The 16,216-nt window shown below is 41.2% G+C and overlaps 1 protein-coding gene across 2 annotated transcripts in view; it reads left to right on the top strand.

Annotated features, from left to right (window-relative positions):
- The first annotated feature begins 312 nt into the window (after positions 1 to 312).
- LOC124141176 (sodium/calcium exchanger 3-like) overlaps positions 313 to 16,216 on the top strand; it is a 52,785-nt gene continuing 36,881 nt past the window's right edge. Inside the window, exons 1-3 of one of the 2 annotated variants that reach the window (XM_048392222.1) lie at positions 313 to 649; positions 11,901 to 12,956; positions 15,020 to 15,040. In XM_048392222.1, coding sequence (XP_048248179.1) covers positions 12,272 to 12,956; positions 15,020 to 15,040 — 706 coding nt within the window. In that variant the 5' untranslated portion in view covers positions 313 to 649; positions 11,901 to 12,271. The remainder of the gene's footprint in view (positions 650 to 11,900; positions 12,957 to 15,019; positions 15,041 to 16,216) is intronic. The other variant, XM_046509109.2, reaches the window with a different exon arrangement.

The raw sequence follows: 16,216 nt of genomic DNA, 5'->3' as shown, positions 1-16,216 counted from the left end.
TGATAAAGCCATATTATTGAATTAGGGGCAAACCATATTCCCTCATTCACATTTTTAACTCCAACTTTCATCGAACAATCACAAGATACTAAACGTTATTGAATAATGGAACCCTTTCAGTCTTATAGTCACAATCAGCGCTTAAATCGATTCCTTTCGCAGTTCCAACGTAATCGATAAAATGGCGACTCTCGCTCTGGTGGTTCATGGAACTGAATGAACTATGGAAGCATTCTTCAAAATAACAACCAGTTTCATACTCTTGAAAGATGTCGATAATTCCCAGCAACAAAGCAAGTAAACAAAACCCCCACAACCCACTACCCCCGACCACCGTCCTGTGTCTCAGGACGCTCTGGTAATACGAGAGGCAGGAGTTATAAGCTTCACTACAGAGGTGTGTTGGTGCCGCCGTCATTGATTAAGCAGGTCGGAGGTTTTCGCTGCAGTGCAGCCTTGTCACTGTCATCGTCACACGTCACCGCGGTAGAGGTCTCACGGTGTGGTTCCCGACGTGGAGTTGACACAATTTTTGTCAACACAGGCGTAGGAATTAGCCCGGATCTACCTAAATGGATACGGGAAACTTGGATTGTTAATTGGGTCACTACTGGATCCAGAGAGTCTTGCCGTCTGGTACTTCTAAACGGTAGGTGGTGTGTGGATTAGGGGCGTGTTGTTGCGTGTTAATTTCTGCTTACCTATGGATTTATGAAGTAATAATACGAGATAACAACGTTAGGATTAAATCCGTCAAGGGATATAGCCTATTAAGAGTATTATTGCGATCGTGCGTTTGTTTTGTTTCTGTTTGGTACAGGTTAACTCTTGGAATTGTGGCCTGTGTTAAAGAAGGTCCTGGATGTGTCCTTGTTTTGACGTACGTTAGGTGCGAGTTAATTCTTGATATTGACCTGGCCTGTGTTAAACAAGGTACTGGAAGGACGCTTGTTTTATGTCTCTTTGGCACAGTTTATGTCTTGGAATTGACCTGGCCTGTGTTAAACAAGGTACTGGAGGCATCGTAAAGGATACGGGTAAGTTCTGGCAGTAGGATTTGGACACACTGGTCTGTTCTTTGCGATGGCTGTTTATATGGTGAATATCGCCGACCTTTTATAACGTGGTTTCAAAAAGAACGGTTTGTGATATCAGTTCGGGTGTGTGACTGCTTACATCCGGAGTCTTCATGCATTTTGCTTATAATCATTCTGAGAATAGTCACATGCGAGTATGCACGAGCTCTTAGCTAAGCCACAACGCGGCCTACTTGTATAACGCATTGCATATTTGTATAGCACTGCCGGGCAGAGAGTATACATCCATTGTTTGATGGTGGCTTAAAATGAAACAAATTAGAAATGGTTATTCGATGGTGATGTATTTGATACGGGTATCATAGTTCACTTGTGTTTTGGACTTTAAGTTTGCAGTCTTTCGCTGACCATTTTCAGCCCAGACACGTTTTGATAGCGTTTGTAATTTTTTGGGCCATAACCAATTTTCAAGCGTGTACTTTCTTTTGCTCGGCAGTGTAGATCCCAGCAATAATTTAAACAATAAGGAAACGGCTACTAACAAATGTTTGACAAGGAATGCCGTATATAAACCGGAAGTTGACGAAAGATTATATGGCAATTTGATTAACGATCAGATACTAAAATATAAACGATCTCTTAGGAACTCAACAGTACACGTGTGTTCTCTCTCTAACACTACAGTCGCATTTAAATATTAAAATGTATAAAAGTACCCCAAGGCCAATTAAATGGTAGTGTCACGTGTTAAAAGAACTTGAAGTAGAACAATGTCTGCGCTTGATGCTTCAACAAGCCAAGAGACAGTGATGTACATACAATTTGATGAAGTTCCTACCTTTCTACTGTTCTTATATCGTTTCTTGTAAAAGTATGTGCCAGTTTTTGTTTCTTGCTGCCGAATTAGCATATTGCTCTTGATGTTTGGTCCCATTGGAAAACAAGGAGACTAACCGCAAGATGTTGGACCAGGGTTACCATGGTAATCTTGGCTGAACACGTGTAGAGTTCACAATGGAAAAACACATTTAAGAAAAGTGCTATAAACATTGAGAATATGCATAGAACCCATTGTATTAAAGTATCACTGAAAAGTTATTACGTCTACAAAAACACAAAACAAAAAAAGATTTTTTTTCAAATTGTTCGAGAAGATGAGGACAAAATACCCATCCGTGAAAATTAATTTAAAAATCGGATGTTTCCCCTTCAAATGGAGATCATGATAAATAGTCCTTCCAAACAGGATAGCAACGGAACAGAGACCATAGGAACACAGATATAGTGTGAGTGTTCCCCTGATCTTATCCGCTTACTGTTTATAAAGGTATCAAGGGTAAATATAAAACGTCAAGGCCAGCGAATAACCAGCCTCGATTATCCACCGATACAGATTCAGTTGGACGTTAAATGCAAAATAGCAGTGAAAATTCTATGAATGGATCTATACAAATCAGTGATGACACGAATTGTTCGCGAAAAGGGTAATCATGCTCAACTGGTACTCCTGTCGTTCACACAATTTGCATGACAAGTCAGCCACGGCAATATAAACATATACAGCCGTCCAGATTCATCTCGGAAATAAAATTGTCTTATTCTCTATCAATTAAAGATTTACCCATTATAGAAGCAGATATATGTTGTTTACATCCCACATACTATCAGGGTGTTTGTTACAAATGGTAATGCTCCTAGCGCTGTGATTGATCGGAACATAAAACTAGAATGCGTGGTAATCTCGTACTTAAGCTCTGATTTCAACATTAGCCATATACCTTTATTGTGTCCATAAGCATTATGGATTGAAAGAGCCTTGCAGTATACCTACAGCTGCCATTGATTATTATTTCCCTTTCTATATCTTCGGTCCACTGACCAGACACACAGCATACGCGTCGACCACCGTTTAATCGCCACGCACCCCCATTAAAGCCTTTGTCTAATTCACGTCAATCTGTGCAAAGGTTACGCGTGCCAGCTGTGTCTGAACAGGTGCGGTTCTGCAAAGCGATCTTAGCGCTAAGGTGATCGTAACTACCATACCTAAACATAGACTTACGCCAGTATAAGCGCTAAGGTTGTTTTCAACAACGGTACCCAGATAACGGTTAGTTAAACATCAGTTGGCGATGACGGACCTTTTTCCCCCTATCATTTGTCTTGATGATAGAACAATTTCATGAAAATCGTTCGTCTCCAGCGGGATTCGAACCCGCGAAGTCCGTTCGGAGGGCTAACGAATGTCGTCTTCTGCCACGGCGACATGGAATAATTGTATGAAATTAGCATATAGATATTTATTTACATCAGGACTTTTTGCTTATCCGTTAATGAACTGCGAAATGTGTTTTATGCAATTTGTATGTATGTTACTCTCGGCATTCTGGTATTTGTACAGTACTTGTGATTTGGTAGCTCTCCGTTCAACGAAACGAACAGATAGAAAAGAAATTACTATTATCTTGATCAGGGCTATGTTTGCTCATAATAGGCCCATCAACATGGGCATGTAATATTTAAGTGATTGATAAATATGCTCGAGTTGGTCCACAATGAACTGTATACTTGCCCCGGGACATGCATTTCATAACCAAAATCGGCAAAGTGCGAGGTGCACGTGCGAAAGGCTCGGGGAACATATTTCACGTGCATCACGCAGGGCCGACTCACACAGTGTTCGCTGAGATGAGCAAAGAGTTCCCGAATATCTTTCAAAACACCTTTAACAAAACAATGTTTTTTAAGCTTTTTAGGTGCTAAAATGTTGGACATGGTGTAAGTGGTTGCGCGCCTCGTGGTTTAATAAACAATTCCAACGATTAGACACTGGGTCCTCGTGGTCTGACCTATACATAGCCACGATATTTAATCCAGATCATCAGCGTTTATAATATGGATATTTATTTATCTGTATTAAGTCTTCAAGCATATTTATTTTTTGTACTGAATAGTGTCGATATTTACATATAATCTCTACATGTCTTCATCGATATAATCGGTAGTTACTTATCAGTGTAGATCCATATATTTGGTATTCAGAATGTAATATTAACACATCCTTAACCTTACATAACGATAAGATAAGTCTTTATTATACCAAGGGGAATTCATATTGCACAGTTGATAAGCACTAAAATATGAAAAAGAAAATATGTACATAAGGAAATAGTACACTAATATAACAACGAGTAAAAACATGTACAAAATTGAACGCTATCACAGTGGCGATAATGAATAGCATTTTAAAATATGTGTATTTATATCACAACAAGATTAAACTTTAATGATAATTTGCTGCTCATAAATGTCGTCGATGTCTTGAATTTGGGTACCTGAGATGGGGTTGCTGTATTTAAATTTTTTATGTATTTTACATTTATCTTGAACAGACAGGCTCCCAAACCAGTTTAAAATACCTAAGACGCAGTGAGACCTTTATAAATATTTTCCGTGTTAGCATTCCAAAGTTTGAATCAATAATGGTGCCGAGATACTATATTGTTCAACCAATTCAATGTTTTCGTTATCAATAACAACAGGCAGAATTTCGGGCTTCTCTGAAATCAATAATAATATCCTTTGCCTTTTTAACATAGAGAATGAATCTTGCACTATTGGACGAATTTTGAAATTTGGGAGCGATAATCAATTTCAGATTGTTTTATGAATCCGGCCAGCCCTACGTCATCTGCGAACTTGACGGTTCAACAATTGTTAAAATTACTGATACAGTCATGTGTGTATAAAAAAAATAAAACAGGAGAGAGCACACAACCCTGCGGGGACACCCGTAGATCTAAAGGTCACAAATGATTTATTACCATTTCCAGTCACAAACTGTGGTCTGTTTACAAGAAAAGATTCTATCCATTTAATGATTGTTGAATTAACAGACATGTTAGATGATTTTTGCATAAGCAGATGAGGCTGTATGGTATTAAAAGCAGAGGAGACGTCAACAAACAAGATTCGTACAAATGAATTGGAAGTTTCAAGATATTTGTAGACATTGTTTAACAGTGTAAGAGTGGCATCCTCTACTCCTCTCCCGGCCCTGTAGGCAAACTGACGTGGGTCAAGTAAATATTCTGTCTGTCTAATAAGTACATTGTTAAAAATACGTTCGAGGCATTTCATAGGTATGGATGCCAAAGCAACGGGTCGGTAATCATTATTAACAAAAGGATTTGGAATTTTTGGAACAGGAATAACATTGGGTGTCCCCCAAAGTAAAGAAATATCATATCGATAGAATTTTTGTTGTTGAAAATATGACAGAGTTGATCACGACATCTTTCAACACTATACCGCAAAGATTATCAGTACCTGTAGCTTTGCGGACATTTATTTTAGAAAATGACTGTAGCTCATCACAGGTAGTTACTTCTAGCGTTTCGCAATCCGATAAAGCATTTCTGAACAAGTCTTTTCCTTTACTGAAGTCTGTAGTGTCTCAACGAGCGTAGAACATATTCAACTCTTTGGCAAAGTTCTAGTTATCTGCAACACTTATTTCTGCTCATTTCTCCTCTGTTCCAAGTATTGTCTTAACGCCCTTCCAAGCCAGACGAAGATTACAATCAGCAAACTGTCTTACTTTCTATTTTTGACTTGTATTGAAGTTTACATTTTTCCGATATTTCTTTCAGAACAGATTTAACCTTCAAATTTTCTCTTTTCTTTTCATTTGGTACTGACGTAAGTTCTTTTGTTATCCAAGGCTTATTGTTCGGAAAGATCTTGATAGTGTTTGAAGGCACAATAAGTCAACACAAAACATCAACCAGCTCCGGACTAGAATTCTCGAACACACCCCTAGATGTACAATCAAAGCATCCTTTCGATTGATCAAGAGAATGTGGTGTTTACGTTTTCACCGATTTAAATGTTTGTTTGTCGGCTTTCAACTTTTGTTGTAGGAAGGGGTTAAAAAGACTGACTTGTGATCAGATGCTCCAAAGAAGCTTTGGCGTAAGATTTGAAAGCGTCCTTGACGTTGCCGTGACACAGGTCAATCGTCCTATCTTTCCGTGTCGGGCATGTAAGATATTAAATGTAGTTAGGCAATGTTTTCTTGAGTCTGCAGTCATTAAAATCCCCAAGCATAAATATTGGTGCATTAGCAGAAATGTCATCAACTTTATCCACATGTTTATGAATGACGCCAGAAGCCCTGTTATTGTTAGGCGCATACACAACACTGACAAATATCTGTCCGAATTTTCTTGAAGACAGAAGGGCCGTAATGAAACAAACCGGAACTCCACATCTTCGGCGCATGTCCCTCGTTATAACGTGCTTACACCACTTCTAGTTTACATATAAACACACAACATTTCCGATAGATTTTCCTGTAAGGTTGACGTCTCTATCATTTCTGAAAGGCGTTCCGAAACCATCAATTTCGAGGCTAGTGTTCTCTATGTCAGCGTTTAACCATGTTTTAGAGAAATAATGTCGGCAGCTTTCTCGGAATTCAAACATGAACATAGGCTTCTAGTTCGTTAAGACCGCCTCCGTGGTCTAGTGGTAGAGCGCCCGGAGAGTGGAAGGTCCGGGGTTCGATCCCCGGCCGCGTGATACCAAAAGACGTTGAAAGATGGTGCTTGTTGTTACCCTGCCTGGCACTCGGCATTAGTGGGCCAAAACAAGGACTGGTCGGCTTGGAGTCAGTATACAGTGTCTGATTTGGGGTTTTCGTGTTAAACCGCGGCTAGTATCTCATTGGGCTTGCACTATAAATCGGATAGACCAGACTAGTACAATCAACTATATAAGTGCAACAATCTTGAACGCGACGTTAAGCCCCATTTAATTTCACCTCATTTACCTTAATGATAGACTCCGTGAAGATCCAGGATAGAATAGGCCTTCAGCAGCCCATGCTGGCCGTAAGAGGCGACTATGCTTGTCGTAAGAGGCGACTAACGGGTTCGGGTGCTTAAGCTCGCTGACTTGGTTGATGCATGTCACCGTATCTCAATTGCGTGGATCGATACTCATGACATCAATCATTGGATTGACTGGTCTAGAATCGATTATTTACAGGCCCCGTCTTATAGCTGGAATATTGCTGACTGCGGCGTTAAACAACAAAATAAACTAAACCTTAACTGACTAGACTTTGCACAGTTGCTAGTCTGCATATAATCGGGATTTTAGATTATCTGCATGCTTTATACAAATTACTCATCCATGTGGAACGAAAAACAGATTTTTTTGGGTTTGGAAATCCCAATATAACCCCACTTGCAGTGAATATCAGCCAATTCAATCTGTGATCCAGGAATTACATTGAAAGAAAACATTTGTAAGACCTCAAGACAATCGGCATTAAATATTTTGTAGCATTCAAACCAAAACCAAATAAAAAATCATCATGAATCAGATAACAAAAGCATGAAATTATCCTGAACGGCAGATCTAAGCACTGAGGGTTAACATACCTGATACGGATGGACATGTAGGCTTGAATATGTTGAAACACATTAAAAACGTACTTATACTTGAAAATATTCACAATATTCTACTTGATATAGTGTTGCCTGTAATGGCAGGATTGTGTATTTCAATTATCTGTAATGTACCTACGGGAACTACCCACTGAAATGGGTTTGAGTGTAATTGCCCGCGTTGAATTAGTCATTAGAGAAACTCAACGTTTTGACGACGACTTCATCAATTATACAACACGTATTGGCACCGAGAAGCCACGAACCTAGTTTCAATGTACGTACCATATACAACAAACATTGTACTCATTTTTCAGTGGGTCAGCCTCGTGATCTGAGGCCGGCACTGTGTACATAGTTACCTCCCTTAGTTTCGATGATTTGTGGGTTCACATCCCAGGTGAGGTGAGGTGAGGTGAAATGGGGTTCAACGTCGCGTCCAAGATTATTGCACTTATATAGCGATGTACATGTACGTGTGTGTGTTTGTGTGGCTGCTTGTACTAGTCCGGACTGATGCCGATTTATAGTGCTAGCTCACTGAAATACCATGCCGCAGTTGAACCCCACTCAGACACAGTATACTGACTCCGAGCCGACCAGTCCTTGTTTTAGCCCCTTAATGCCGAGCGCCAGACAGGGTAACAACAAGTTCCATCTTTTAACGTCGTTTGGTATGACGTGGCCGGGTCACATTCCAGAGACTCACTGATTGTACATGTCTGTGAACACCAGAACAGCGCCTGTGTATGGAAGCCTGGAAGGGACATTGTCGCATTGGAATTTGGACCCTTTTTGCTTGTTTTTGTTAGGTGAGCGAGTTAGTATGGTTTTACGCCGCTTTTAGCAATATTCCAGCAATATCATGGCGGGGGACACCAGAAATGGGCTTCACACTTTGTGTCCATGTGGGGAATCGAACCCGGGTCTTCAGCGTGACGAGCGAACGCTTTACCCACACGCCCCTGATTTTGTTAGGGAGGCCAGTGGCAGATCTAGTGGCGTGGGGGTTGTTGTGTTCTGGGGTGTTCTAGGCGTGATCAACCCAATATAAAATGTAAAACCATTGCCTACCATCGTAACATGTTGGTTTGGTTGTTAAAGTAAAATCATATCGCGTTTGTGTATTTTAGGGGTAGACTTTAGAGTGGACTCCAACCCCAACGCCACAACGTGGTTATCGTCTACGACCTGAGTCATGTTAAGCTTTCCTCCAACATCAAGCGACCCAGGGTAGAATACGTCTTCAGCAACCAATGCTTGCCGTTAAAGGCGACTATGCTTGTCGTAAGAGGCGACTAACGTGATCGGGTGGACAGGCTCGCTGACTTGGTTGATGTATGTCATTGTATCCCAATTGCGAGCATCGATGCTCATGATATCAATGGGTTGTCTGGTCCAGATTATTTACAGACCGCCGTCACATAGCTGGAATATTGCTGAGTGCGGCGTAAAGCAACGAAAAACCCCCAAACAATTCAACATCAAGCTTACACGCCCAGATATGACTGAAATACTGTTTTAACCGGCGTCAACCTCAACAATGCTGGCGTCCATTTATGGTGTCATGTGGCATTGGGATAATAACTTCAATTGTCATGCACCCATGAATAATGTAACAATCAACATGACAACGGATCAGTGATACCTCAACTGTCGCTGACAAGGGTGACCGACTATAAAATAACGTATCTACCTCGAACAAAGGATATCTAACAAACTTACGAGAGCCATGTCTTGCCAAATAAAGTGGAGTTTTATTGAGAAGCTGATTAAAAACAATATTTTATTGGGGATCATATGAACATGTCCATTCAGATACATATCTTTCAAGACCGCCTCCGTGGTCTAGTGCTCATCTTCCCGAGGCAAGAGAGTTAACTGACTATAAAAGTCCAGTTTCCACCCTTGCCGAACTAGGCTGGAATTCATGGGCCCGATCATAGCGCCACCAGTGTTTATTATGACTTATGTACCTTCTAAGCCTCTCCTATGGACCAATCAGATTACCATCACTTGCATTAATTTGTTTCAAACAAAATGGCGACGCCCAGTCAAGACGATGTGATCGATAATAAAGATCTACATTGTGATAAAATGGATCTTACATCGCGAAGCGCATAAAATCACGCGAGCACCTTGATTAAAAATGAAAAGGTTTGGAAAATATCTGTTAACAACGAGTTGGCGGTGAACATGCTTTGTAAATCCTGCAATCGACCGAAATCTGCAGGACAGTTTACGGACCGGATTTCGATTTCGTTGCGCGATTTTGATTGGACTATGCATAGACTCGTTAGTCCAGCCAAAATGTAACTCCATAATACCAGCCTAGTTCGGCAAGGGTGGAAACTGGACTTTTAAAGTCAGTCAACTCTATTGCCTCGGGAAGATGTCTAGTGGTAGAGCGTCTGCCCGGAAAGCGGAAGGTCCGCGGTTCGATCCCTAGCCGGGTCACACCAAAAGATGTTTAAAGATGGTACTTGTTGTTACCCTGCCTGGCGCTCGGCATTAAGGGGCTAAAACAAGGACTGATCGGCTTGGAGTCACTATACTGTGTCTGAGTTGGGTATCCATGTTCAACTGCGGCATGGTATGTCATTTGGCTTGCACTATAAAATCGGCTTATGTCCGAACTAGTACAATCACACACACACACACACACACACACACACACACACACACACACACACACACACACACACACACACACACACACACACACACACACACACACACACACACACACACACACACTGACTGACTGACTGACTATTCAAACAGGGGCACGAGTGTCTCAGGACCCGTAACTAAGTTGTCTCCCTGATCCGTGACAGAATCCGCTGATTCTGTGCTAAAATCCAAGACTCTCCCGATAGTAAACCATATTTTGTCAGTACCATGCCCGTGCGCGTGGGTGTCACCAAAGTGAAGTCAACTGACTACGTCACTTTCCTCCTATCGCGTCGGGGCGGTCGGGTAGCCTAGTGGTTAAAGCGTTCGCTCGCCACGCCGAAGACCCGGGTTCGATTCCCGACATGGGTACAATGTGTGAAGCCCATTTCTGGTGTCCCCCGCCGTGATATTGCTGGAATATTGCTAAAAGCGGCGTAAAACCATACTCACTCACTCACTCCTATCGCGTCATGATACATCGGAAATACAGGGTAAATTTAAGTTTGTCAACCTCAACGGTGTTATCGTTAATTGTATGGACAGTGATGGACAACCAGTTCTTGAATAAAGCTTCTTAACGCTCCTCAACGTCATAAGTGGAAATTTTATACGTAGAATTGTTGCCGTCGTGGAAATTGTCGGTTTGAAGATAAACACCCTGCAATAATGGAATGACTAAATGATACTTGATATGTAGGTTATAGCAATGTATGAGATGTATAGGCAGATTGAACGTCATAACCATCGTAGCTGGGGCTAAATGATGCGTTTTATTTCAAACTGAATCCTTTACATTCCATGATCAAGTAGAGTTGTGAGATACCACACTTAATGGATCAATGCATACACCTCTCCATGAGTGTGATGGGTTTCGCGTTCGCTCTTCACGCCGTAGACCCGGGTTGGATTCCCTACATTGGTACAATAGGTGATGCCAATTTCTGGTGCCCCCGCCGACAAATTGCTGGGATAATGCTAAAAGCGGCGTAAAACCATACTCACTTGGGTTAAAACAGCTTTAACATGAGTAGGATGCTGAAGAGAATGCGTATGTTTTGCTTGCCCCAAAACACCTTTACCTTAGAAGACCTTCCCTTTGATAATATACAGATAGACATGAATGCTTCTCTTGAATAGAACTGATCGATACAATGAATATTTGTTGATTAAGTTAAAGTGGTATACGTAAAGTATTGGTTGTGTTTTGTCATGCGACAAGCACATTGGATGTGGGCGTCTGCATATGGAGGGAGGTCTGACATCCATGTTTTGTCCTCATCACAACAGACAGCATCATTTAGAAATATAAATAATAAATACTCGGGAAACGGGTTATCAATTGATTCGATCAATAGCATACAGCCGCGTCAGGTAAGCATTCGCCCTTTCCGTCACTGGGTTTCATGGTACTACCCGTCTGGATATCCCACCCGTGTTATATGGATGGTAGGACTAGGCATCGATCCAGTTGCCAGTTCCGTTACAGTTAGAAAAAGGCCGACCGTTTGGGTTTTGATTTTAATACTATGGTATATGCATTTGTGTAATATTTAGTATTGGTTCGACATCGGTTAAGGTAACTCGGGTATATTTGAGTGTCTGTGTTGTCTTTAGGTTCATTCAACCAATGACACCAGAACGTTTGTCCATCGTTCCAGTAGAATTAGCTGTGAAGATTCCGTGTAAATGGTTTAAAAACAATTAATCGATTGCTTTCTGTTTTCACGCGCAGATGAGCCCGACAACGAAGACCATGTTGTGCACTTTGAAGCCTCTTTCTGCCTGAGATCCCCCTGTTGTGCCCCATGTTGTGTGTTGTGCTTGACTGGCTATCCCGACAGTGATGGAAAGCTCCATGCATGGGACTACAAGGTTACAGTGCAATGGATTATGAAATACCTTTACCATACCAACATCTCTTTAATGCTTGTGGAGGATACATTTGTCAAACGAAAAGGCAGAGTCCCTGAGGAACAGTGAGTGACCTGCAAAGATTTCTCTGCAAGAAATAAGAACATGGTTTAACGCTGAAAACTGCGTTGTTTGTAGATAGATGAACAATTGATATATTGGGATATATCTGGAATCCATACAAAGTCCAAGATGAATGCTACAATTGATCTTGACGTTTATACGTGTTCTAAAGTAGGCTTGATGCTACCCATGATCAGTGAATATACCTGGTCTATTGGAGCTAGGGCATTTCTGTACTTTTTGGCTATGATCTGGTGTTTTTTGGGCGTCGCCATCATCTCCGACACGTTCATGTGTGGCATTGAGCGCATCACCAGCAAGACAAGGGTCATCAAGATCCCCGACTCGGAAGACAAGGACAAGTTCAAGGACATAGAGGTCAAGGTCTGGAATGATACTGTGGCCAATCTCAGCTTACTAGCTTTCGGGACCAGTGCACCAGAGATCCTTCTGTCAGTTATAGAAATAACAGGAAAAGGTTTTAAATCCGGTGAACTGGGTCCGGGAACGATTGTGGGTTCCGCAGCATTCAATCTGTTGGTCATCACTGCTGTGTGCATCGTTTCGATTCCTAAAGGGGAGGTGAGAAGGATTAAGAACATCAAAGTGTTCGCCATCACTTCGTTCTCATCCATGTTTGCCTACATCTGGCTACTTATCGTGCTGTTGCTGAGTTCGCCGGAAGTAGTGGACCTATGGGAGGCTGTCGTCACCTTCCTCTTCTTCCCTGCGCTCATTATCATCGCCTACGTTACGGATAAAGGATGCTGTTGCAAGAGCAACAGGACAGCCTCCGAGGTTGAGATCGGGCTAGGTAAGTGAGTGAGTGAGTGAGTGAGTTTGGTTTTACGCCGCTTTTAGCAATATTCCAGCATTATCACGGCGGCGGCTATGTAAGAAACACACTAATACATGAGTACGACGAGTTTCAATGGAGACCCGTTCCATAAAGCTAACGTGACCGTATGTCTCATACTTATATACAGTCAAGTCTCGTTAATCCGACACTCGTTAATCCGACACTCGTTAATCCGACAATCGGCTTTATCCGACACTAATGATGGGAACCGATTAAATCAGTGCTATTTAGACCCGTTAATCCGACAGTCTCGCACTCCGACTCCGACACACCTAATTTGCAACGAATTATCGAAATCACTCATTAATCAGTCTCGTTAATCATATTCTGTTAACAATGTAACATAACAATATGAATATTTCATTTATATTTTTTATTACGTGTTTGTATCGTTATCTATCTGTAGTTGTTGATTTTCGATCACGAACGTTGATACTACTTAATTTCGTTTATCCGACATACTCGTTAATCCGACATAATCATATGCAACCAACAATGTCGGATTAACGGGATTTGACTGTATAGACGTTTGACAGTAGTACCACTAAGATCTTTTTTTCGTACCAGGGCTACAGCCCAGTAACAGTCTTGTCGCTGAAACGCCCTGGGGCCAATAATTAGACAAAGACGAAAGACATTTGTATCAGGGTTACGTTCCACAAAAAAACCAACATCTTAGCGTTTGGACGACCACACGTCCTACTTTTGAGCCTATGTATACGCCAATCGTAAGAATGAGACCTTAGTACACATAAACATCGTTATAGGTACGATCAACAGACAAGGTTAGATGTTGAGATGTCTAGGCAATAAAAATCCATCATGGTTGCAGGGAGAGATCAGACAAATAACAAGTAAAGAACAAGTTTGAGATACTGATTAGATTGGATAGTGTAAGGATAATGTATAGGATAGATAGGATAGGACTAGATAGTGTGCGAGGTACAGATTAGACTGGATATTGTAAGGATACTGTATAGATAGATAGGATAGGACTAGATAGTGTGCAAGGTAGAGATTAGACTGGATAGTGTAAGGATAGTGTAGAGGATAGATATGATAGGACGGGATAGTGTGCGATGTAGAGATTAGACTGAATAGTGTAAGGATAGTGTAGAGGATAGATATGATAGGACGAGTTAGTGTGCGAGGTAGAGATTAGACTGGATAGTGTAAGGATAGTGCAGAGGATAGATAGGATAGGACTAGATAGTGTGCGAGGTAGAGATTAGACTAGATAGTGTAAGGACAAGAGAAAACGTTTCAGATTTAACTTGGTCAGGGACAAAATTGACGAGGTATTTAAAACATATACGTGAAGCAGGTTGAGGGTGGAGGTAGTTTTAAAGAACGCATCAAGGTTAAGGACAACTGAACATGGATTTAGGTCGTTGACCTTAACAAAATATATTCAATTATCATTACAAATGATTAATTTCGTTTTCGAAACTTTTTTGCTCTGAAACAATACTTTTTAATAATGGATTTCTTTGCTTTCATAAATGGATTTGACGAACCTGTTTGAGCTTTATATATTAAATACCAATGCTGAATACAGTAACGACAACAAGACGGCAAAATATCTAAATAACTGATAGAAACCTGTTCGTCGGAATCCTTTTAAATATTTCTTTGGATGATAATTTTATTTTGGTTGTTTCAAAACTGAAATTAAACAAAGAATAGGTTACTAATGTATTATGGCTTAAAGTTAATGCGTAGAATACACAGACAGGTATCCTTAGGATGAAGCACTAGATCACCATCCCAGAGATATTCTTTGAAGTACATTAACAAATACAAGTTTCAGTCGACACTACTTGAATTTCCATGGTAAAATGTCGCCCCCTTTAACTGCCCAACAAGTAGCATGTCCTTCCTCACATGGCTTAACTTGAAAGTTCCCCAGTCAGGGATGAAGAGGTGGATTGATTGGGAATGGATGGCGATGAAGATGGGGAAAACAATGGTTTCTGTTTTCAGCGATGCGTATGAGCTCCTGTGTTTATTTATTATAGCTGCTTACCCTCGGATGTATGGTAAGTCGTTGTGTTGCTGTGGTCGTGTTGTTGGGAGCAGTAGTTTACCGTCACAGGCGTCCTTAGCAACATGAAGTTTGTGCTTGTCGATGACGCTCACGTTGATATCGTAGTTAGAAGTAAATTGTCTCTGTGCAAACACTAGATGAGATGGTACACTCATATAGCTGTGCACACCACGTAACTTAGTGTAAAGTGCTCGCGCACCTGGGTTTGATTTGCGTAAATCGTGAAATGTTTTGTTTCAATATTTAGACCACCAAATACTTTTTTAATGATAGTTTATCATAAGCGTGGGTGAGTTGTTGTTGATGATGCTTTAAGTAACATACCATCAATATCACTGCACCGTACACAAGAAATGGGCTTCACCTCGGGCTTCGAACCTGGGCCTTAGGCCTGGCGAGAGAATAGTTTAACCACTGGACTACCCCACCGTCCAGCTTTCATAACATTTGTTTGTTTGTTTTTTAACGCCGGATCCAGCACTATTCCAGCTATATGACGGCGGTCTGTAAACAATCGAGTCCTGACCAAAACATCCAGTGACTTACATCATGAGCATCTATCGACGCAATTGGGATACGATGACATGCATCAACCATGTCAGCGGGGCTGACAACCCGATCCCGTTAGTCGTCGCTTACAACAAGCATAGTCGCCTTTTTGTGATAAGCATGGGTTGCTGAAGATCTATTCCACCCTGGATCTCGACAGGTAGCTTTCATAAGACGTTATGCTGACATATGCATAATATTTTCTTTCCAGAGTGTAGACTCACATATTCAGCTTATTGTTATTGCTAAGTAATACGTTATTGTCACGTATGCAATATAAACACTAATATGTTGGCTTCTTGGTATGTAGTGTACCGTCAGCCGTTGTATTTTTTGGCAAAGATTGAATAACCTTGTATGCTTCTCAGTGCCCGGATGGAAACACGCGCAGGCGCATATCATGCTCTCTTTTACCGTATTTGGTTGTTTGTTCAGAAATGGTAAAATGTCAATTTTAGCTTCTGGGACAGGTTTGTGTAGTGTCATAATGATTATGCGTGCGTGTGCGTGAGTTGGGTTTAACGCCGCTTTTAACAGTATTCCAGTTATATCGCGGTGTGTCAGCTTAATGTGGGAGGAAAGCCCGAAGTGATGCATGTCTCTGACGTGTATCACTTCG

The sequence above is a fragment of the Haliotis rufescens genome, unplaced genomic scaffold (assembly GCF_023055435.1).
Source record: "Haliotis rufescens isolate VD_foot unplaced genomic scaffold, xgHalRufe1.0.p SCAF_11, whole genome shotgun sequence".
Taxonomy (NCBI): Eukaryota; Metazoa; Mollusca; class Gastropoda; order Lepetellida; family Haliotidae; genus Haliotis; species Haliotis rufescens.
This window is presented reverse-complemented; position numbering and strand designations above follow the sequence as displayed.